At 42.1% G+C, this 24,553-nt stretch overlaps 1 protein-coding gene across 16 annotated transcripts in view; it reads right to left on the reverse strand.

The window, feature by feature from the left end:
• NCOR1 (nuclear receptor corepressor 1) overlaps window positions 1–24,553 on the reverse strand; it is a 165,580-nt gene that overhangs the window by 3,574 nt on the left and 137,453 nt on the right. For 9 of the 16 annotated variants that reach the window (XM_074263926.1, XM_074263921.1, XM_074263927.1 and 6 more), the window contains 16 exons: window positions 24,167–24,423; window positions 23,284–23,641; window positions 21,232–21,465; window positions 18,827–19,036; window positions 18,022–18,171; window positions 17,352–17,549; window positions 15,497–15,662; window positions 14,604–15,118; window positions 12,928–13,056; window positions 12,088–12,254; window positions 11,641–11,864; window positions 10,433–10,570; window positions 9,313–9,455; window positions 8,880–8,933; window positions 6,989–7,210; window positions 6,365–6,547 (listed from right to left, as the gene is read on the reverse strand). In XM_074263926.1, coding sequence (XP_074120027.1) covers window positions 6,365–6,547; window positions 6,989–7,210; window positions 8,880–8,933; window positions 9,313–9,455; window positions 10,433–10,570; window positions 11,641–11,864; window positions 12,088–12,254; window positions 12,928–13,056; window positions 14,604–15,118; window positions 15,497–15,662; window positions 17,352–17,549; window positions 18,022–18,171; window positions 18,827–19,036; window positions 21,232–21,465; window positions 23,284–23,641; window positions 24,167–24,423 — 3,348 coding nt within the window. Of the gene's footprint in view, window positions 1–136; window positions 472–6,364; window positions 6,548–6,988; window positions 7,211–8,879; window positions 8,934–9,312; window positions 9,456–10,432; window positions 10,571–11,640; window positions 11,865–12,087; window positions 12,255–12,927; window positions 13,057–14,603; window positions 15,119–15,496; window positions 15,663–17,351; window positions 17,550–18,021; window positions 18,172–18,826; window positions 19,037–21,231; window positions 21,466–23,283; window positions 23,642–24,166; window positions 24,424–24,553 lie in introns of all 16 variants that reach the window. The other 7 variants (XR_012481479.1, XM_074263934.1, XM_074263933.1 and 4 more) reach the window with 7 other exon arrangements.

Consider the following 24,553-nt stretch of genomic DNA (forward strand, 5'->3'; position numbering starts at 1 on the left):
CAAAGGGGCCCTCAATGTGTGTACAGATCATCACAAGCACTGTGCACAGGCAGGCAAGTAGGGGCGCTGTCCCCCTTTTTGGTCACAAGTCTGTATTCTTTCTGTGCCTTTGGTATCCCTTCCCTCTTACATATACCTGTGAATTGGGATGCCTCCAGCATGGACCTCCTCTGTGTACCCCTGGTTTGGTCCAGCTTTGTGTTCTTGGAGAGCCATTTCTGCTTCCTCATGCAGTATACATCAGAGACTAGGATGCTAGTCCAAAGATGATGAAAAAAGTTTGTGATACAAAAGTCTTTACAAATAGCTTCCATTTCTGTCTGTTTTCCTCCCAATCCCATCATTCCATGTCTTCAGGATGACTGCTCAGTCAGGTCTTTCTCCGTGCTTCTTTTAATCTTGCCTTTTTCTCCACATCTCCTCACTGTCTTATGAGACGATACTGCTCATAATCTTCCACGATCCTCCTCCCTAAGATTTTACAAAGGCATTTATATTCTAAACCAACATTGCCGTTAGCTGCCGTACGTATCTCTCGGTTTGGTCAGGAGATTAACTGTATCGTGGCTGACGTGGTTTCTAGGCTCTCTTGGTTTCCCCACTATGGCAACTTCTTTACGAAAATGGTTATAATCTAGTTCTGTTTCTCATTTGGGGGCATCAACAAACATCTTATTTAAAATAGGTCAGGTTGAATTTGTTGGGTATTTTGTTTCAATTGAACTCTGCATTTTTCTTTTTTTATTCATTAGATTAGTTTTCCATTAACATTTATCTTTGGTCTAGGAAGTTGAAGGCCTGACTGTACACCACACCTGATCCAGGCCTGTATGCCAAATCAGTTACAATTAATCTCCTGTCTGTTAAAATATAATCAATATCATGTAAAAAAAAAAAAAGTCATCTGGTTTTTAGCATATGCAACTACACTTGGAAATATTTAGACAGGGGTTCTTAACCATTTTTGTGTTGTGGACAAGTCTGGTGAAGCCCATGGATTCTTCAGAATCAAATTTTTAAATGCATAAAACAACACATATGGGATGACTACAAAGGAAACCATATTGAAAGTTATCAAAATATCTTTTTAAATAACAGTTCTGAGACCCCAAGTTAAGAACCCCTGATTCAATACAGAAGAACGAGGCATCTGTGTAGTGTACAAATCTTTGGCCTCTTGATTCCAAAAGCCAATTTTCCAACCTGTTTTTTACCATTCTCCCCCACACTCACCTTAGCACTGAAATCACTGAGCACATAAAGTGTACATTGCCTTAATAGGGTGGGGGTGGGGAGTCCTATTCTTCATATCATTTTTCTATTCCCTTATTTTCCGCAAATCATTCATGCATATGCTACTCATCATTTCATGGTGATGTTGTCACAAACGCTTACAAACAGCGTAACCGTAAGGTGGCCAAATGTGCTGTGAAAACAGTTCTTGCAGTCTCTGGACGTTCAACTGTCTGAAGCACCATTTGTTTTTCCCAGGACTTGGGACCTATGCAGCTGATGAAATTGTTATCTAGGAAGGGAAACAATGCTCTTCTGCTTTTGCTTCATTCCCTAGGGGATACTGTCATTTCTGATTTGGGTGCACTGGGATAAGCAGGGATTTCCTTTATGAATATAAGCATTTAGTAATAGGATTCTTTGTGTTGTTGTTAAAAGTATTGTGGTGTCTCATTGATTCAATTTCTTAAGATTGTAATCTTATGTTTGGGGCAAATCTAAATCTGGCCTAAAACACCTGTGTAGTCTGCAGGACCTGACGAGATGGACAAAGATGTCACGGTTTGCTAAGGGAAGGGAATGGCAATTAGGAAGAACACTGCTCCTATTGATAGGATGATTGGATGTTAGTCCCTGTATTTGTTGGCAAAGTAATTAGGTCCTCTGGGTGATGAATTCCAATGCTGGAACAGAGCTTGCACATCCACACAAGTTGGCCAACTGAACTGGGTGGGAAAGTTATCGAGGGGGTAAAAAACCACCGGATTCATTGTTCTTGGCTGTTCCTAACGATTACTGAGAAGATGACCATGGAATGAACAAAAATGAAATTACATGAGAACGAATTCATGGAATTGTGATAGTCCAGGTGAAGGTGGAAGCAGCTCCCTTCCCACTACTGATGCTGCAGGGGCCATCGGATGGGGCTCTAAAATAATGTGTTGCTCCAGAAAAATAAAGAGATGAAGGTTGAGAGGAGGATAGCTACGGAAGAAAGGAATATTCTCCTGGTGCTGCTTCTTCCTGTTCACTTGGCCCCAGTCAGGCCTTCCTCAAATCTTGGGACCAAGAAGGTATAAGCTTTGATAGAAGTGGGGAAGGAGAGGAGATGCTTGCCAGCTAGAAACTGCCAGCAGGAGGAGGAGGCTTGAGGGATTTGGCTAACTGATTACTGGCCAATGGGAACAGACACTGAATTATTTAATGAAATGGAATTTTATAAGTTGGGAAAATTAACAAGGGACCCTCTTGTTCTGGTACGTTTTAACTTCCTATTCAGGAGAGATGAGAAACCTGTAACTGTGTTCATATGGCCCTCTAAAGATGAGCTCCCTGCCCATCTTTTCACAATCTGATGGCAGACTAGGGACAGACAATGCTCATTAACTGAAGAAACAGAGAGTCTTTAATTGATTCTGTAATTCTTATTGTCTAAACCAGTGGTCCTCAAACTTTTTAAATAGGGGGCCAGTTCACTGTCCCTCAGACTGTTGGAGGGCTGGACTATAGTAAAAACAAAAGCTCACACTCTGTCTCCGCCCCTCAGCCCATTTGCAGTAACCAGGCGGGCCCCATAAACGTCCTCAGCGGCCACATCTGGACCGTGGGCTGTAGTTTGAGAACCCCTGGTCTAAACAAACCCCCAGACTCTTAGGAACAAGCTTCTTCAGAAACTACTAGAGCTAAGCTCTAAGGGGAGAGCATTCCTCCTGCTAGGTCAGGTACTGAACTGTTCATTTGATTTGAATTTATCCAGGATCAGCCTTCTGGACAGTCAAGCAGACCTACATGGTGCTACCTTCTTGGATGGCTTGCTCTAAATGGACAGAAAGGTCAGGAAGGGTTTTCTAAGTTTTCTAGTTATTACAACATGGAGAGCAATAACCAGTCCCATAATGTCCCAAAAGAAGAAAAGGAGAACCTTCACTTCAGCATCTGTTTATCCTCTGCCAACTCCCATGTAACAAACAAGGCCATACAAAGTTAGACTGTCCAGAGTGCTCCCAAAACTCATTAAGTTCTTTCCACTAGAAGTGAAGGGACCAACATCGTTGGGGATTCCTTGGAAGAGAGGTTTCGGCAGTAGCAAAAAGGGGCCAAAGACTTCTGGCTAGATCAAGATGGTGGCACAACCAGTACAATGGCCTCAAATACAGACATAAATTAGCCTGAGGGTGGATTTGTTGGATGGGTGGAGGTGGCTCAGTGTTCAGGCTGCTTTTTATCAGCCCAGCCCAGGACAGAAGGACAAAGTCATGTAAATTTCTTTAGAGTGCCCAAGCCTACATGCACTTTAACCCCCCCCCCCGAGGGCAGGGTGGAGATTTCCAACTGAATTCTAATAGGTCGGGCAGGGCTCAAAAATGTGACAAGCCTGAGCCCACTGACTGGGGCACCTGCCATTTATTCTTCTCAGCTCTGGCCATTTCCTTGGGATAACATGGATGCTAAAAAATGCTTTGATGCTTTGTGTATGTGGATTTCTTAGTGTCCCTTGTCTGACTGGTAAGTGAGGTGCCCTTGGGGGGAGGGAGGGGGATGGGGCAGGAGAGGCCAGGTGCTAAACAAAGAGTCCCGTCAGCATGCTCCAACCACCATACTGCTCCCTGGGTAGCTGCAGTAATGCCACAGAACAGAGCGTGGAGAATGTCTGGCCCACAAGCTACTTCAAGCCCATGAAATCATTTGCCAAGGCAATCATAGGCGAGTCGAGCTGAGAGCTAGATACAGCAATCACAATGATATGTTTATATGGCCTATGGATGATGTTATAAACACTCAAATGGACTCTGGCAGAAAAAAAAGGGTTCCCCATTCCTGCCATAGACTCACTCACCTCTAGAACAATGCTGGGATTGCTAAATTTCACTGTACTAAGAGCAGTTTGGGTTTTATTGGTTTGCACTAAAAGGACTAGCTGCTCTGCAAAGACAGTGTCTGCTCTCAGTCCCACACTAATCTTTTGCCTCATGGGTTTAGTGATTTAAATAAATAAATCACTTCCTGAAGTCCAGAGGGCTTGGCCATAAAAGGACGGCAAATCCTCCCCATGCAGAAGACAGTGGGTGGGTGGGTGGGTGTGAGAGGAGTATTGAGGGGAGTGAGGCAGAGAAGTGGTAAAAGGGTGAACTGACTAATTAGTCCTCCTATCTAGTGACAGATAGAGGGAAGGGGGTGAGTGGGGGTTTCATTAGACTTTAAGCCAAAGAATGTGTTTTTATTATCTTATAGATGGATGTTTCTATGAGGGGGGAAGTGGTGGCCACAGGAAGGCGGCCTACAGGCCGGGGAGGGGGGGGAGGGGCACCTTCCCACAGAGCACAGGGACGAGTTACAAGCAAGGGGGTGGGGTAAAGAATGGGGGAGGGCTGTGCATCCTTAATTTCTGCAAATATTGACCCAAAGATGCCTTTAAATGCTTCCACATCTGGGGGGCCAATTTTCTAGCTCAAGGTGCTGTCATCTTAGGGCACTGACAACTAGCACAGGCTAACTACACTGACCTCATATCCACAATCTATCAGATTTGATGGCTTTAGTTACTCAGACATGGGGGGCTGGCTATAACAGTTTTCCCTCTGGAGAGATTTTTCTCTTTTTCCCTACTGGGGTGTTCCCCACATGGCCACACGAGAACCAAGACCTTGGCATAGGAGCATGTCTTTGGCATTATTTATCTGCTTTGCTCAGGCCTTGGGCACAAAGGAAAAGGATCGGGATGCACGGCATTCATGACTTTAAGCATATGCTTGGGCTTTAGCCACAGAGCTAGAATGGGGATAGAGTAAAAAGGTCTTCCTGGGGAATCCTACATAACTTGCTATGAAGAAAGGATGGCTCCTCAGATGGGACAAGCTCTTTCTGCAGGGGCTGCTATTACTAAGCTGAGTGCATCTCCATCTGTTATGTATCTTACTTGAGTATTTTTAATAAAAATGGATTTTGAATCAGTCTCTCCAGATTATAAACTTGCACTTGCAGGGACTGAGGACCTGGTCTCCAATTCTTTTCTTAAGTGTCATTCTGTCAAATAAGCAACACTTTTTTCCCCCCCTCTGTTATCATTTACAGTATAAAAGGGGCAATTTAGTTCCTCTAATATGTCAAGAGGCTGGAGCTTTGCATCTGATTTCAGGTGTGTGACTGGGCAAATCACTTGATCTCTCTCTCTCAATCACAGTTTTATCACCTGTCAAAGGGGGAGTAATGATAATAATAATACCTCCCTCACATGGTGGTTGTGAGGATCAAATGAGCTAACACATAAAGTATTTTGCAAAGCTTAAAGCTTTATATAAAGGCTTACAACTCCAAGTATAGTAAGTAGAGTTGGTGTCTGTAGCTATTTTTAAAATGGTCATACCATTTTTTACCATCACTGTGGAAGAGGAAGAATGTAGAAGAGGCTACATAGAGTGGAGGGGCCCTTTTTATTTTTCTTTGTTTTATACACTATGGCCAAAAAGGGTTCATCCCTAGGGTGATGGGCCTCCTAATACTTACCTAAGCTGGCCCTCGGAAGGCATATGCCATTTTGGCAGAGAACGTTCTCTCAAACCTTTTCAACCTGGCAAGCAGAATATGCCCTAACTTAAATGTATTCTATTGGGCACAGGCTTCAAGAACCCTATCTATAACCCAAATCTATATCATAGTCAAGGTGCCCCAGTAGAACTTAGAACTTTATTTAAACACTTGAAGGCACAGATGAAGGGAAATAGTGAAAGGTTGCTGGTGAAACTGTCTCAAGAGAGGCAGCAGCTGCTAGGAACTATTTGAACCAGATGATGAAAATACCTAAGGCAAAAGCTTATGTTTATCTACAAAAACCAACTAATTTCCTTGCTATGAATTGCCTGCTCATGGAGGCCTCACCTAGTGTCAGAGACACACAAGGGATCAGACAGGCTGCTTTCCCAGCCCATCCCGGCCTGACTCTCACACTAGAAACTGAAATAGGAATTTCTATGCTAATCTACACACAAATCTAGGCTGGAAAGTAAACTGGGCACGATACAGTGACTAGTGAAGAACATGGTTTTCAAGATATAAAATGATTGCTTTGGGAAGAAACAATGGCTATAAAGAAATATAGATATACAGTGACAAAAGCCCCCATGAAGTTCCTCACCTGTTGAAGAGGGCCTGTCTTCCCAGGCCCACACGGGTGTCTGCCTGTGGTAATCTCCTTCTGAATGGACAGATGAAACAGAAGAGGGTCGTTCAGCTCCTAAGTAGCCCTGCCCAGGAATGGGTGATTTAGACTTCCTACTATTGGACTTGCCAATTAGCTTCGGTTTGCCAACTCCCCCACCTGAAAGCAAGATTTATTTTTTAAAATCACTTGGGGGTCTAAGATAAAAAGTACACACACACACACACACACACAATACAAATGAAAGCATTAATTAATTAAATCTTGGAAAAATCTATATTTTTAAAAACTGCTTAAGAAATAACTAAGCATCCTCAGTGGGAACACAAATACTCTGAAATACAAATTTCTATTTTCTTTAAGGTCTGTGACATGGTAGAAAGATCATATGCTATTTCTTATTCTTTTCTTTTGACTTTCCAACCTAAACACATTCTTCCTAAAAATGAAGGTGGGTAAAGCTTCTTAGTTGGTGGTACTGATGACAAAACACTGAACTTCCTTTACATTCCCAGCATTGAAGAAAAGGGAAGTTTCCCCCATATCCCAGTATCACTGGTCTAAACCTAAGTGAACATAATAAGATTTTAAAAACTTTACCAGAATTAGGTGATGGGTTTGTTTCCTCTCTGCGTGTTTCACTATTGCCCAACATGGATGGGTTTGAACCACCTGGTACTACTGCCATAGGTTGTGCCAAGACAACTCCGTGATCTTCTCCTTTGTCATCAAAGTTTCCCATGAGAGCCTTCCTTATTATGTCTTCTAGACCCAGATTACTGGCAGGATCCGCAAAAGAATGACCTCTGGCACTGATTGAGCCTGAAGAAAAAAAAAAATAACCCAAATTCTAATTAATTACTAAAAGATTGAGATCAAGAGAGCAGCAGAAAAGGAGAAGTTAATTTGGTAACACAGATGTCTTAGATGCCATCAGCATCACCCAACCATTCATGAAAAGCAGCTGACTACCCGAGAGCTCACTGATATTCTTGTTTCTTTTCACACCTAAACCAGTGTTCAACATCTTTTTTTCTTAAATCCTCACATGCTGTGCTCTAATTTCCTTATACCAAGGGTTCTTAAATTTTAGTATGTCATTAGCCTTCTTGCTCTAGTCTGAAGAATCCTATAGATCCCTTTCCAATTAACTTCTTTAATTTACAGATATAATAATAAAAGCTCAGAGAGATCAGGTGACTTTCCAAGGTTACATAAATAGGAATATAGGATCATAAACTGTGTTGAATGAGATTACCTAATCTGACTTACCCATTGTACAGATAAGAAAACAGGGCCAGAGAGATTAAATGAAGTCTAAAGTCATGTAAAAAAATTAATGGTCCAAAAGGTAAAATGAATAAATTTCTGTTATATAAATCTGAAAAGTTTTTTGCACAAACAAAACCAATGCAGCCAAAATTAGAAAAAAGAGCAAGAAACTAGGGGAAGGAGAGAGGGAGAGAATTTGTGCAAAATTTCTCTGATAAAAGTTTCATTTCTCATCAAATTTATAAAAATAGGACCCATTTCCCAATTGATAAATGATCAAAATATGAACAGGCAGTTTTTAGAGAAAAACTTCAAAGCCTTCAACAGTTATATGAAAAAAAATATTCTAAATCACCAATCATTGGAGATATACAAATTAAAATAACTCTGAGGATCACGTCACACTTATCAAATTAGCTATAAAAGGAGGGTCACTAATGTGCTGTTGAAATTGTGAAATTGAAACAAAAGCAAAGAGCTATAAAGGGCCAGAAAAACCTCTACTAGATCTGTATCCAAAGAAAATTAAAAAAAAAAAAAAAAAAAAAAAAAGAGGAAAAGGATTTATGTGTACAAAAGTGCTTTAAGCAACTCTTGTGTGTTGGAAGTTGGAAACTGAGGGAATGTCCCAAGCAGGTTATGATACATGATTTGATGGAATACTATTATGGTGGAACAAATGATGAAAGGGACAAAAAAAATCTTTCATGAACTGATATAAAGTGAAATGAGCAGAACCAAGAGAATATTGTACATAATAACAGCAGTAACAGAAGCTATGATCATCTATGAATGGTTTAAGAGCAAGATAATGATTGAGCACAACTCAAAAGGACTCAGGATGCAAAATACTGTTTGCTTCCAGATAGAATCAATAGGCTCAGATTACAGAATTTTTCTTTATTGTCCTTACTTGGTTTTTTTTGGGGGGGGGAGGGGAAAGGGGGAGAGGAAGTGGCAGAACATGGCTACTTCAAAGGTTCCATATGACTTTCTTTATGGGTAAAATGGATATTGTATTTCTTGTCTTCTAGCTAGATGGATGAGAGGCATGGGGAAAGAGTATACTTGGAACTGAAAATATAAATTAAATTTAAAAAGAAAAAAAAGACAATAAATGGTAGTAAGTAGCAGGGTGAAGATTTGAACTTAGGTCGTTTTTTCCATTGTGTCACATTCAGCCTCAGCAAAAAGGACAACTTATCATTATTTGTCTTACCTGAGGTAGTGACTGCTGGCAGATTAAAGATTTCTGTTCCTGGCTGAGCAGCTGCTGGAGTTAAAACACCAAATATTTATATTCACTATCTGGAACCAATTATGCACGTCAAAACAGATAACAAGTACTCAAAAGCTTTACTGCTTCAGGTTTTTAGCATTTCCTCTCTACCCTCCAGTGCACATTTCTCATTATAGGCACCACATAATATATTCAATATATTCTTAAAATACTGCACCTACACCCACGACATGTTCCACAAACAGTCATTTATTATTTAGCAATTATTTCTTAATTACAAAATTATTTTTAAAAACCCTATTGGTGTGTTTTGAGGGATGAAAGAAGTAAAATGTGACTTCAAGAGTGTCACTCTTAGTACATTTGAGTTCTATACGTTTTGTTTTCAGCTAATAAAATAAGTCCCACTTACCCATGTCAGAGTCACCTCCACCAGAGGAGTTCAACTTACGAAAAATTTCCTGCTTCTTTGATTTCACCATGGGTGAAGTGTTTTCCAGCTTGGTGAAGAAGGAAGGCAAGTAGCTTATGCTTCCTGGTGAGCGGGAATCATTCCTATGAGGAAGACCATGATGTTGTGTGAGTGCAGCATTGCCCCAAAAAGGAATTCACACACATCTTTTATTGAGAACAGCAATATCCTAACACCACTAAAAGTTTCTCATCTACAGGAACAATCAAAAAGTCCTCCCCACCTTTGTTAGGACTGACTGTTAATACTGTACCTAAGACAAAGATTAGCCTCAGTCTCTAAAGTGAATTATAAGCTTAAAGAGAACACTGAGGTTTAAAGGACCTGTGCAAAGTCACATGAGTTCTAAGAATGGCAGAGCCAGGATCCAAACTGAGGTCCCCCACTCCCAGGGCAAGGGCTCTTTTCACCGTCCCACGCTGCTGCCCACTCTGCTACAGCAATCTGAGGACGCAACTACCCATGTGAGCTCTTGCTCAACACATTCTCGCAAAAGGCTTGCAAAGCCCCCAGGTCCAATGTTAATTCAAGGTCTGTGCAAACTACATTGTTCATATTAAAGATCATCAGAAACTAGAACTCTGGAATAAAGCCATTTCCCGACTGGGGGCCAGGCAGTAAGTTACAATAATAGTCTAGTCTGAAGAATTATAGTCAGCTCTCTAATAAAGTAATAAAAAGGGCTAGAATGGGTTAGTTCCAAAAAGAATAAGAATAATCACTGATGCATTCTGGAGTCTAAAGATCACAAAGTTCTTACAGAGGAATAAACACAATCCCGCCATATGATTAATTATTTCATTCATTCAATGTTAATAGATACAAGAATGAAAGAGATCTTGCCCTCACAAAGTTTACAATCCAGCAGAAGACATAAAATAGGAATAAAAGGCTCGATAGTTAACAAAGCCCAACATATACACACTGACTTGCTGATGATCAGAGAATCCCTGTAAGGAGTACTGAAAGTATAATTTCCCCCATTTTACAGTTTTCTGGACCTTGTTTCTTTTTCTGTAATGGCTAATGGAAGACTTCAAGGCACATGCTCCAGGCTCACCTCTGCTCCGCGGGCACTGCACCCTGAGACAGTAGCAGGATGTTGTCCTGCTTCTCATGGATGACAGGAACCTGAGGTGGAGAGATTGGCTCGTAGGGTTCGGAGGAGACCTGACTTCTTTCTGGAGATTTTCCAGGCCTGAGATTATAAGACACACATCATTAGAAAAACGCAAAAGCTCAAAGTCTCACACCTTTGTGGAGCAGGGTTTTGAGCCATCACTGCCTCGGGAAGGCATGATACTCACCCCTGTGTCATGGGCCAAAGAGGGTCTTCTGCCTTATCTGTCTCTGGTGGAAATTAGCTGATACCTGAGAGCACTGGTAATGGGTCTGAATGCTCACGGATGGTGAGAAAGGCCCTTTCCTGTCACTCCTACCCTCTTGTTTGGGAGGCCCTCCTCTTTAGGCTCCTATACAAGCACCTGGAAGACCTTCCCCAGTGATCACTGTGATCTGTGATCCATTAACAACTCCTCCTCTGAGTCTAATTTAAAGTTTTCCTCTGTCTTTCAAAGAAGGTAAAGATAACTATGATGATTTAAACATTATCTGAAAGGGAAAAAAGTATGAGAAAGTTCACCAAGTGAGCAGCTTCCCAATCAGCCTGCTCCTATACAGACCCAGTTGTATTTCAGAGTCAGGTAGTGGGAGAATTGACCAAGGAAAGGAGTTCTTTTATGCCAAACTCCTCTAGAACGCCAAACCTCTAATCCTGAAGTCCAAGTGCTTGCCGCTGTTAATAAACATAAACCTTTTTATGGCATTTCAACTGGACTCCAAAAGCAAAGGTTCCTTTAGAGAGGTGTAAGCTTTCACATTTCTCTGCATAAGATACCTAATTTCCCTGTCCTATACTCAGAGATACTCTTTGTTCATCTGTTTAGAAATACATTTTTAAAAAGCAAAGTCCAAATAACCACAACAAAGAGGACAAGAAAAGGCATCTGAACCATGTAGGATTGTGAATAGGGTCCTCCAGATCCCTGCCCCACCCTGATCAAAATAAACTAAAGGTAACACTTTAAACTAATCCTAATCCCCATGGCCCCTTTTCTGGACATGAGAGGGATAAAAAAACCCTGTGGTCTTTGGGTGTGACTACCAATGTACCAAGGAGACCCTGCTGAGAAGGCAAGAGATGGACAGGAGCAATCACTTTTAATACGGGGAGGTTAGTTTAACATGGAATTTGTGCAAATTTTTTACCTTGCCCTGGATTTATCAGAAAGATTTTCAGGAGACACCCTGGAGCTGGGCCGTGGATGAAGGACAGCTTGAGACTGGGATTCTGGACTGTAACGGCTCGATGTTTTTGCCCTCCCAGGAGTAGATACTAAAGGAGATGCTGAATTCTGGAATGTAGAAGTGGGAGGCTGCTGGGAAGCCTGCGAGGCAACTTGGTTTCTAGCAAAATCTTGTGTAATAATTTGCTGTTAATGGGGAAAGAAGGAGGTGGTTAAGCATCTGTAACACACCCATGCATTCTAACAGAAGAATCTGGTATTCAGAGAGGGGGAAAAAAAAGCGCAGGGGACTGGAGGTGGGAAGGATGGACACAAAGAGAAAAGGGACCTCCACAAACTCTGGGCCTCCTTGCTGGAGCCTCCCCTCAGGAACAAACCAGAAACCCCCCTGGCCCAGCAAGATGCTTACACAGATGTGGTCGGCAAGCGTGATGAGGCGATGGGTCCGGGGCACCTGCCCCATTCCTTCTGCTTGCGAAGAAGGAGGGGGTGGTGGCAGCTGCTGCTGCGGAGATGGAGACTCTTGTTGGGGTCGGTATCGAGGCAGGGATCCATCGTACTGTCTATTGGGATCACCTGATGTGGGATACCAAGGGGGTTTTTCAATGAGCACTTTCTTCTGAAATTGAGATTAAGCTAACTTTGCAGGTCTCTTCAAAGAACTTAACATTTAGCTCATAACAGATATTTAAACCTATTTTTAAGAGGAAGAAAGCCCCAAACATTTCTTCACTCACAGAATGACTACAACACAAAGTGAAAAGCAGGATGCATCCAAATCAAGGTCCAAGCAGTGAACTGAGCTGATCCTGAACTGACCAGCCCTTGTCTCTTCTCGGACAAAAATGTCAATGATTCTCAAAGGAGAATGAGAAACCAATGTTTCTTGAATTAGCTGTTATTTTCAATAGTGCATATGAGTTAAGTTTCTAGATTCATTCTAAAATTAAAAACTCTATTTAAAAATTTCAGAAGCTTTTACTGAAAGATAACAATATGAAACAAAGACCAATTTTAACATTTTTAGCTATGTTATAAATACAGAGCATATGCATATACTAGCATCTGTTCAACATACAAAATAAACTGGAAGGTGTGAGATAACTAACTTTAAAAAGCTAAGCTATAAGCAAAAGTGATACGTAGTTTCATATATAATTCTCTTTTTCTGTAACAGGCAAATGCTCAGGTTTTTTTGATGTTAGTCAGGCAATAAACAAAAAGGGCCAGGGCCTTCAGAGAGGCTTACTTTCTGCAGAGTTTGCCTTCGAAGCCTCCTGTGGGTAGGCCTGGAGTTTTTCTTGGGGTGGTGCTGGTGAGCTGGCAGGGCTTATCACCTCAATAGCATCTCCAGATGGTTCATATCGATGAGATGATACTTTCAAGAAAAGGAATGAAGATTATTTGAAAACAAATCATCTTAGAAATTTAACAGAGCTAAATATTTTTAACCTGCCCACAAATTTCAATGGGTGACTCTTAATTCAGAAAGCTGTAAATGAAACAGAATAAAGTTGTCTTACCACAATCAATAATCTCTGACACTATTACAAATCACAAGGAACAGAAGATATTAATGCCACAGCCATTAAACAGATTACTAATTATCCTGGGATAGATGCCTCAGTGAAACACTTTTTAGAGCTGTAACACAGAGATAGGCCTTGAGGGAGGACTGTCTAATTCTGGTGGTCTGGCATGATGCAGACAGGTTCAAGCTCCCCACACTGCCTCTCTGACACAAGACACAAAGAACTATCTGAAAGCATTTTTGTAGACAACTGGAATGGGGTTTACCAAAGTCATTTCAAACAAATTCTAAACAACTGTGTAAAGCCATGGCAATTTATGGGAAGGTTAGGAAATACTGGGAGGAAAAATGGTCTTCAAGATGGCAAACCAGTGGAGAATCTGCCAAGATCAGAGTATAACTTTCCCAATTATAAAAGGTCTCCCCCCACCCTCAGGATTTAGTTGTTGAGTTCCTAAGGAACTATAATCCCGGTGGCAATTCTCAGCTGGCTTCCTAGTTTTCAACTTTCCCTGAGGTTGAATATGGGAAATGAAGCAGACATTACATTATATTCTCTGTGGGATTTTTTTAGGAGCAGCATTAGCTCTGAGGAATCTGACCTAAAGTGAAGAACATCAGAGGGAAAGTGGCAAAGTCCAATTTCCAATGAGTGAGATTAGTTAGTGTATCATGATATTGGTGATGGATAGAATGCTGCTGCCTTATGGTCCTTGTCCTACCACCATGTAGCTCTTAGGACTTTCCTTTGAACATTCTCAGCCCGTTTCCTACTCTTTCCTGCGCAGCTCTCTTGGCCACGTCACAGTGGGGGCAGTTACTGTCATGGGACACTGTTTGTCTCACTTTGCTGATCCTGTGGATCCTCAGTATGCCAGCGAGGCAAAGGCAGGGGAAATGATCCTGCTCATCCTTCTTCAGCTCAGATAGGGAAGCTGAGGCACACAGAAAGCAAAGTGCCTTGTCCAGTGCCACATAGCTAGGAAGTGTCTGAAGCAGACTTGAATTCAGGGAGACGAGTCCTCCTGACTCCAGGCCTGATGCTTGCTCTGTGTACTGTGTGGTGGCGTGTGTGTGTGTGGACATGTAACATACAGCCAAACAAATAGTTCTGGGATTGTGAGTGCTTCGGTTCAGCTCTACTATTGTGGCCAACAGAAAAGCATCTGAATCTAGGACCCTGCAGCTCCTGGCACTGTCCTGATGTCCTCACCCGGGGTTTAGGGGGGACCTGACTGGACCACTGACTCATGAACTTTGCTCCCACCACCTGCCCCTTCTTAGTAAACCCAGCGCTCAAGAAGAAGCCTCTGGCCCTCAAAGTGAGGTCTACTCTAACTGGCTAGCACACAGGGCCCAACCTCAGGCTTCAGAATCACAGCTGAGATACATACGACTGCTTGAAGAGTCCGAGCTCTGAGAGCCACGTTCCCGTGCATCCTTATCCGACGCAATCTGCCTAGTGATGATGACATCGATGAAGTTCGCTGCAGTGATGGTGGTCTTCCCCAGCGTCCTTAATTCCTCCTCATACCGAGACTTAGGAGGAGGGGCTTTCTCTTTGCCAGCCTCCGAATAAACAATTGAAGATGTCTGGCCCTGGGGTTTGCCACTCGGGAAAGCTGAGGATGTATATGGGCACTGGACAGACCTCTTGTCCACCTCCAGGCCCGTCTTTGGCTCCAGCTGCGGCTGTGACTGCGGCTGCTGCTCACCAGCCATGGCTGACCTGCCTCTCAGGTTCTCCTCCAGCCTGGACGCTTCGTGCTTACTCTCCTTTGCTTTGGTCACTTCCATCTGAGGGGCGGAAGCAGCAGCATCCACCAGAGCAGCCAAGGCATCGGCAGCAGTGTTGTAGCGGGAGGCAGGTAGGCCTGGGGTTAGCGCAGGCCCCCCAGGGGGCATCTGCCTGCAAATAAGAAACATTAACAAATCAACAAAGATATGGGGGACAACAGGGACAACAACCCTCCTTACTGCCTATGTGGGTTATCTTGCTAGCACCTGGCCAGTTAAGAAAGGAGTCCTGACCATGACGAGGGGCTGCCAGAACCAGAAATCAGGCTTGAAGCTGTGACTACAGGTCCACTGTCAACATGGCCCCAACTAGTAAGGAGCCAATGGGACCATTCCCTGAGACTCATGGAACATGGATTCACTGCACCATAGTCAACATGTGTAGAGCCGAAGCACGTTTTTGCGTCACAATTCCATTTAAAATTCATCTCAAAAAGCTGAGTAGGAGCTGAAATGACAGTCCTTGGTAAGAGATGTATGTGAAACCTACATGATGCGCAGCTGGGCAGCAGGATCCAAAGGGGTGATGACGCTGGTTCCGTTGGGTCCCTGGAAAATAGTGGATCTTTGCTGCAGAAGATTCTCTGGTGTCCTCACTGAGGGGGAAGGGGAGCGGACATAGCCATGGCTGCTGGGCCGTCCAGACTGCTCGGAACCTGCAGGAGTTCAGACAGAGAAGGAGAGAGAAACAAGCCAAGGGAGGAGTTAGGGAAGGCCTTAAAGCCCCCTGCTGTATTCGGAGTAAGAGAGAGAGGGGAAACCAGGACTTTCTTCCCCCCCCCCCCCCGCTTTTTTTTTAAATCAGAAAACCTCAAGTTCTGATTACTGGAAATATTCAAACAGTCTAAGTACAGAGAAACAACAAGCAATCTACCTCCCTTCCTCCCACTGCCTGACAGCCCTGGGTTCAAGATGTGCTGAATCCTAACGGCCTCTCCAAAACACTTTCAGAAAAGCTTCAGCTAATTCCCCTCTTTACTTTCCAGGCTTCTCCTCTCTAGCTGCCTCTTTTCTCAATTCCAGTTCTGGAACCACGAACCACAATCTAATCAACCCTGCCATTGTTCCTGGGTGAGCTGGATGTCAACCTATTCTCCTGAAGTCCCTTTCATTCTTCCTCCAACCTTCCAGGACCAACGTGCTTCCCTCCATCATTACAACTATCCTTTGTGCTTGAACTCCTCCATTAGAATGTAAGTGCTTTGAGAGTTTGCTTTTGTAGTTGTATTTTCAGCCCTCAGCACAGTGAGATAGGAAGCACACAATCTAAATGACTGTTTTTTGATTTCATTCATTCATTCAGTTACATTAAATATCTGTTATTAATGGACAATTCTGTAAAACTATAACCAGAATGAAAACATTAAGAGTGGTTTTTCTTTCCTAGCACAAAAGGAAAAAAACCAAAAACAAAAGGTCTTTCACACACTTTCTGGAAGACCAGTTAATTAGGTGCCCCTTCCATCTCAATACTAAATGGATCAATCAACGAGCAAATCACAGGAGGATAGCACTATACAAATGAATTTGAGCACGGACCAGTCTGGGGTTTAGAATATACTGGGAGAAATCTAAACAGGACTGATGAGTTTCAGGGGGAGAAGGGAACTAGAATATCCAATAAGAACTAGAAGAGAAACTGAGAGAAAAACAAGTATTTTAATTGAGAAAAACTACTGGAAAAAATTCATAATCCCATTTTAATATTTTAAAAAGGAAAATATAGTTTTAGCACTGACATCTTCTTAGGACAATTTCCTTAAGATTGCTAGTTTGTGGGATCATGTTTTACATATAAATGGAAAGAGCGCTGACCAGAGGCCACGGAGCTGGCTTAAGCCAAGCTTCTTCAATTAAACCTGTGGTGACCTGGAGTGGGCCTCTCTTACACGCTTCATCTCAAGCTCTTGCTCTATGACAGAAAGTCTCAACTGGGATGTCATGGTTCCTTTTGGCAGGCTAGTGAAGCCTCTATAAGATTTTTAAATAATCAAAACAAATGCTAAATTTCAGGTAGAGGTTCCTGAAAATAAAGATGTTAATTTTTTTTTCCAGTCAAATTTGTGAACATCCTGAAATTTACCTATTAGACTAAAGGCCTCCAGGTTCAGAACTTGGGCTCTAAGAGATGAGAACTGGATTAATGATTCCTAAGATAACTTTCAACTCTAATATCCTACAGGTCTGACACCTTTTAGATTCTATATGTCTGATAACATAAAACAAGTGGCCAATGCTAGAAATGGGATTAGATTTTGGAGAACTTCTCTTAGAATGGCAATAAAAATATTCATGCCTCTTCACTGAACAATAAGGAAATTAATATCACACTTTCCATTTCTTACCTGGACGAAGGTATAGCTCTGAAGAGACAGCAGCGATCCGTTCTCTTTCTCTCTCCCTCTCCCTCTCCCGCTCTCGCTCCCGCTCCCTCTCTCTCTCTCTTTCTCTTTCCCGTTCACGCTCCTTCTCTCTCTCCCTTTCCCGTTCACGTTCCCTTTCAACATTTGCGGCAGCAGATGCAGTCAGGTGTGAAGGATGGCCTGTAAAACACACATATCCATAGGCTTTCAAATCTCTATGAGGAACATCAAGAGAATTTAAACTTTCAAATGCATGCAATTTTTACAAAATGCTCTAGACCTGAAATCTATGCCTGTTTTATATGAAAGGGGTTCAGATGAAAAGGTTAATGATTTAATAATATTTTCCCAAGTCACAAGCCCACTGTTAATGGAAAGATATAAACATTTTTCACGAAGAATACAATCAGAAAGGTATGGGGGTAAGAGGGAAGGCTCTGAAGGAAGAGGCCTCAGCTCTGATACTCTGTACCAGGATGAACTTGGGCACCACTGAACCCCACTGGGATCAGTCTCTTCCTGTCTACAATGAGGAGGTAGCTTAGACAAATGTCATGGTCCCTTCTCTTCTAAATTTATGCTCTTGAGGACACTAGTGGAAAAACACCAGGCAATGCTTATAATCTACATGAAGCAGAACAAGGATTCTTACCTGGAGACATTGAAGCAGGATTGTAGGGTCTGGGAGGGAAGGTCAGCTGGGTACCTGGTATGTAAGTGATTCTCTCCATTGGAGGAGTGCTTGTACCCCCGGGATGAGGCACCAAGATGGTGGGAGGCATATTGGTCAAGTCGATGATTCCTGTCAAAAAGATTAATCAACTAAGATGAGGATTGTAGGTCTTGTTTTCTCCAGCCACACAGAGGGCCTGCTATTCTTATATTTCTCAGTTAATAACTTGCTGCCATCAAGGCCAGCTCTCTTCCCACTCTGCTTATCACTGCCACAGGGAACGCACACAAATGCCAATTGTGCACATCTTCCTCCATCAATTTTCCAACTCATTCACCAATAGAACAGAACTTTCTTAAAGATCTTGTCATCTATCGGGAACTTACAATTCTACGAGCCCAACAAGGAGGTTGGGAGAAGGTTGGCTCCAAGATCCTTAACATGTAATTTGGAAAAGTCACACCCCTGGAGCTCCTTCATTTATCATGAGTTAAGCCTGGGGGAGGTAAAATGGTGGAGGGCAGTATGGCACAGTAGATAGTGCTGAATCAGGAGATCCGGGTTCAAATCTTGTGTGTTCTTGGCAAATTGCCTGCTGCCTCAGAACCTCGTTGGAAGCTCTCTAGACCCATGAATGGCATTTCTGGGTACTGACCCTCCTACCCCAAGTTCTACAGGGGCTTCACTGATTGGGGTGGGATGGGGATGAAGGGGTGGACATCATAGCCATGTCTCCCCTGACACACATAAGAACAATTCTGCTAGAGCAATCACAGACACATACCTCTGGTTGCAGGATATGGGAGACCTAATTGTTGCTCTCTGGGGGAGAGTCCTCTGGCTACATCAGGGCGCAAGTTAACTTGCATCTGTTGTGAGGTAATATAATCATTTAGAATCGTCTGCCTCGTGTTTTCCATCGCATAAAGCTGATACTGACTTGGGTAACCTGGCGTTGGGGAAAGCTGTCTCTGGAACAGGTATGCAGCAGCCGCTATTGGAAAGAGAGAGAGAAAGGGGCAGACAGGAAGTTAAGTCTCTGGAGGAAGCAGCCAAACATCCATGATGAGTCCAAAAGCTCTGTGAAGAGCAAGAACAATTTCCCCTCCGTCCCCCCACCCCATCTCGCCCATGTAGCATCACTAACTAGCAATCACTTAGGTATCCCTACTGTACACAAGAAGAAAGAGTAGGGAAAAGCTAAAATAATTCATTTTTCCAGTACTTCTAATAATATCTAAGAGAGATCTCCAGGAGTTTTCATTTCTACTTCTAAAGAGTGTAATTATAATGTTCTCCCCAAGAACCACCTACACCAATACTTTTCTTTAGGAGAGGTTTAATTCTGTCCCATCAGATTCATGAGAACATTGGATCAGAATGGAATTTGTATTTTTTTCTCTGCACAAATATACCATGAATAGTCATCTTTATTATTCTTGGGGCAAAAAGAAGCTAGCTGGATAATAAGCATTTAATCATGAATATAATCAGGTATAGAGTCTCCAAATGTAGTGACGGCTAGGTGGGAGGGAGGAATGGATCTGATCTGTGTTGATCAACAATCAGACAAAAAGAAATGGACCAACTTTAGAAAAAAGGCACATACATACACATATGGATATCATAATATGCAAGATAAAATAGTGAAGACTAACCAAGATCTAACTTCTGACCTAGTTTTCTTGGGTTGTTGAAAGTGGTTTTTAAGGTAAAAGACCCATTAATTAATATGATGGAGAGAAGAATGATGGCGAGTAATACTTGATATGAAATTGTCTGCGCAACTGCTCATAAGGTTCCAATTAGGGCATATTTTGAGTTGATGCTCACCAAGATCACAGGATGAGTAAACAGAGTCCTGATAAAGGATAGGATAAAAAGAAGTCCTAGATTTAGGTCTAGAAGTGTATTGGGCATAGGTAGTGGGGTTCAAATTGTTAGGGTGATGGAGAGGGCTAGGATGTATAAAAATATCAAGCTAACACAGGCCAAAGAAGGTCAGGTGTTTTTTTTTGTTTGTTTTTTTGTTTGTTTGTTTTTTGGGGGGGATGGAATGGAGGGGGAGAAAATGGAAGCTACCCTTTCTCTAAAACAATCTTTCACTCCAAAGGCCAATGTGGCTACAACTTGCCTCTGGTGAAGAGTTGATGTGTGGGTGCCCTTTGAGTTCTACGGGACTCTAGGAAACTAAATGATCCACTGGATGACTGAAAATATGCTTCTCTAAAGCCTGAGAAACCAAGTATCTTTCCAATGATTTTTATAAGTACTTGAAGACTTTTTCAAAATGTCAGTGACTGCTCTCTGTGGTTAGTTTTAATTTAGTCTGCTCAGTTCTATCACCACTAAACAATAGCAAGAATGTAAAAGCAAATTAAAGAAAACAATGACAACAGACTGACTTAATCAACCCTCTGTTCCAGTATTTTCTTTTTGAGAGTTGTCAGTGTGCTCCTTCCAAATTTCTTTATATTTAGTCTGCCCTTATTTTGCATTTATTTTTCTCTTTGCAAGTTATTTCCCTTCAATAGAATGTAATCTCCTCAAGGACAAGAACTATTTTGTTTCTGTCTTTTGGACACCAGAAATCTAGTAGGGTGTCTGTGTATATAGTGGCCTCTCAGCCAATGATTCCTGAATTGAAAGGGAGAACAGATGCACCATGTTTGAATTGAGAAAAAGGGAAGGTATTTCAGACAAGATAGCAACATGAGCCAAAGTCAATGTGCATATGTAGCCTTGAAGGTCTTTGGCCCTCAGCTGATTCTCCTGGAAAATGTGTTATTTTAAGACGCTATGAGCCAGTGGAGGGAATGTAAATCTAAGCCACAAACACAGAAGTAGCTCACTAGAGACTGCATAATACCAAGAGACAAAATTAAAGAACAAGGGGGGCTTTGGTATTTAATATAATTTGTGCTTCGCTAAACTTCTCAGAGAATAATTATCCTTGGAAAGGTCTCTGATAATGCATGCTATAAATGTCAGTTGCCATGGAAATTGTCTCTATGAACAGATGATATTAATAGGTTCCCCATATAGTACAAGATTGCAGCAGCCTCTGAATTCTCAAGGAATGGATGGAGGGGAAGAAGAGAGGCAAAAGGACCTCCCACCTGATAAAGGTATATTCTCTTCTTTTAAATAATTAAATCACAAGCCACAAGTGCCCCAAACCACACTCACCAGGGTCCAGGGCCCTGTGAAATGGCATCGCGGGATCCAGGTGTGCAGGAAGATGGCTTCGATAGACTTCTCCTGGTGTACTGCCTCTGTGGTGGGGCTCAAAGGGACTGTGGGTGACAACAGGGTCCACGCCTGGGACTGGAGACTTAGAGGGTAAAGGGACACTTTCTCTTTGGGTAGGAGTAAGTGTGGATTTCCTTTCATGATTTGAGGACTTCCCAGAAGAAACGGCAGCTGAAAAAGTAGCACCATCCATTAAGACAGATGACATGACTTGCATTTATACAATGGGCCCATTTATCAAGGATTCATGGGAACACGTATATTCTATCATTTAAAACACAAATTCCATCTATGAAAATCATTTTCTGCTCATTCTGTGCAGAAATAGAGAAAAAAATAACTATCTACTTTTGTTGTGTAAGCTTACTAAATATGGCAGACATCTTTAACTCCTCTGTGGGACATGAATACAAGATCTTGTCCATTGGAGATGCTCAATATTTGAACTTCAACTCAAATGAACTGACGCAAGGGATTCTGAGAGGAGTAACACCCTCCTTCCTTCTCCCACCCCCCCAGCACTTAGAAGAGTGCCTACTCCACATCAGGCCTTTAATAAATGCTTATTGGCTGGCTGATTTTGAAATGAAACTGTGAGTACCATGTTGACGAGAGATGCCCTTTTTCCACTTATCCCACTAATTGGCTTAATTTTCTCATCACTAATAATACAACCTTCAATACCCTTCTCACAGTAGGCTCTTAAATGCTGGGCTGAGTCTCACTGTCTTTAAAGTCATGCTGAAAGGTGAGGCTCTACCACTCTCAGGGAACCCAGAGCACAGGACAAGGCCCTCCCCATTTATACAGATCATGCTGACGTGGATGACAGGGCCAGAGGTGAAAGTGCACTGCCAGCCTGATCAGAAATGACCCCCACCCACACATTGCTAGGTGGTTTCTGTGTTAAGGAATTTGGGAGTGGAAAACAAGTCCTGAGTGAGCTAGAGCTGCTAAGCAATAAAGCATCAGAACGAGGGCTCTGTCTCCCAGAAGACCAGGGAGGCGGCTTCAAGGCCCATCTAAGGGCCCACGGCTTTCCTCCCAAAGTGGCCCCCACTCCTGTGGTTACTATCAAGCATTCACTTGGGTTTCTATTCTATTTTAAATATTAGCACGCTCTTCACAGAAACCTCCAATTTTACTGAGGACTCAGGAACTCCTGATGACTGAATCACCGTGTTCAAGATCAAGGCCTTTTGGTTTCAGGCAGGAACTAGCTAACAGAACAGAACCCCCTCAAGGAAGTTCAGAGCCATGTTCTCCTCCTTCTAGTGTGATCCAGGGACCATAGGCTATCTATCCGTATGGCTGCTTGAGCCTCAAAGTCGGCCCTCCACACTGCACCCTCTATAGCTGAAGTTGGACTGGAAAGCTTGTTATTTTATTTTTGATGGAACAGAAGCAGAATGAGGTATAAATTTTACTTCTGAGTAATTTTACAGCTCATCAACATAGGATGCTCCAAGCAATGGGATCCATTCACTTTTCTTCTGCTTTTTCATTCATTACAAATCAGAGGGGATTCACCTGGTCCATCTAAGCTCATTGGGAATGTGATCTTGACTAACACACATTTCTTCTTGTAAAAGCAGTATAAAGGCACTAATAAGGCAGACTAAAGCAAATGGAGTCTACATCACATCACTTTAACATGAACTAAACAAAGGATGTTTTCCCTCATTAAGGTATGCATTTAAGTTATGTCAAACTGGGATAATTGTCCATAGGTATAATAGGAATCTAAAACAAGCTGTTTCCCCAATAGAACTTAGGCTTCTTGAGAGCAGGAACTCCATTTTTCCCTCTGCCTGGTACCCAGTAAGCATTCAGCTATGGTCTGATGATTAAAAGAGAAATGTAGGCATCCATCAAAATTGAATTTCATTTTGGACTCGTTTTAATTTAAAGATTACATCCTCAAAACTGCTCCTTTTGACGGGCAAAGTTCAATGAGAAGGGTAAGGCAAGACTGCAAAAAGACCCTACCATCAGAAGTTCTGTTCATCATGGGAGATCCTCTAGACATGTTCTGATAATTCACAGGCGTTCTTCTTGCACTGGTGTCATCGTAAATCCCAGGACTCAGTTGTGCTTTGGGAGGTTCGTGAAGGGTTGACCTTAAAACAGAGGGACCAGAGCTAACAACTGATGTATGCCGGGAGCGGATTGGTTCTCCTGCTTTGACATCTTCATATTTTCCTCGTTCAACCACCTTGATGTTCTCTGGGACCATTTCCAACTGAGACAATCCACGAGGGAGCTTACTAGGGCCCGTGATGAGGGACTTGACATTATGCTTAATGGCAGATTGACTAGAGCTGCTTTCATACTTTATGGGTGTGCCCTAAAAAGAGAAAAATAACACTTTTTTCTGAGGATATGAAAAAGACAATTAAAAAAAATTAAATTGCTTTTACTCCCTTATTTTAAGCATTTGACTTGAACCATCTAACTAGATTTTCTTGTTCTGAATCAAAAACTATTACATGCTATGAGCAAAATAAATTTTTTTTTATTATAAGACAGCTTCTACATTTGTATTCCTGACCTCTTCTTCCCCACCTCCTTTCCCCCCATTATCATGAAATCCTATTATGAATATTGGGTCTTATTTTCTGAGCTTTTAGAGAAATATAGAACAAAGATGCACTGGGTAATAAGAAAGAATGCCAGATTGAAGATCAAAGTATCTGGGTTCAGATCTAGACTCGGAGGAACTGTTGGCAAGTCACTCAACCCCTGTAGGCTTTGGTTCATTTAAAATGTGGGAGCTGAACTAGATGATTCCAAAGATTCTTTTCTGACTTCAAGTGGAATAGTAAAACAGAAATATCAGGCCCATCATCTTAAAAAAAAAAAAAAAAATTACCTGAGAAATGGAACCTTCAATTATGGGTCTTGTACTCTGGATTACTTCTGGAGTTTTTCGGCTTTCCTGACTTAAAAGATCTTGCCTTGGAATTTCATGAATTGAGCGTCCCATTTCCTTGATAGTGGTGACTCCATCATATGGTTTTCCTTTTGTAATGGCTCCTTCAAATGCTCGGATGGGAGGACTCTCTCTTTTAATCTGTTTGGGATATTTAAGGCCTTCTTCAAAGCTTTCCGTTGTGGCTCTTGGTGTGCCTTTCAAAGAAAAAAGTAAATGACTATTTACTTAATGCCATTTGAACAATACTTTAAAAAAATTAATGTTCCTGCCCACATTGAGCACTCAATTCCTTAAAATTATGAATGAGAAAGAAAAAGAATAAGT

The sequence above is a fragment of the Sminthopsis crassicaudata genome, chromosome 4 (assembly GCF_048593235.1).
Source record: "Sminthopsis crassicaudata isolate SCR6 chromosome 4, ASM4859323v1, whole genome shotgun sequence".
NCBI lineage: Eukaryota > Metazoa > Chordata > Mammalia > Dasyuromorphia > Dasyuridae > Sminthopsis > Sminthopsis crassicaudata.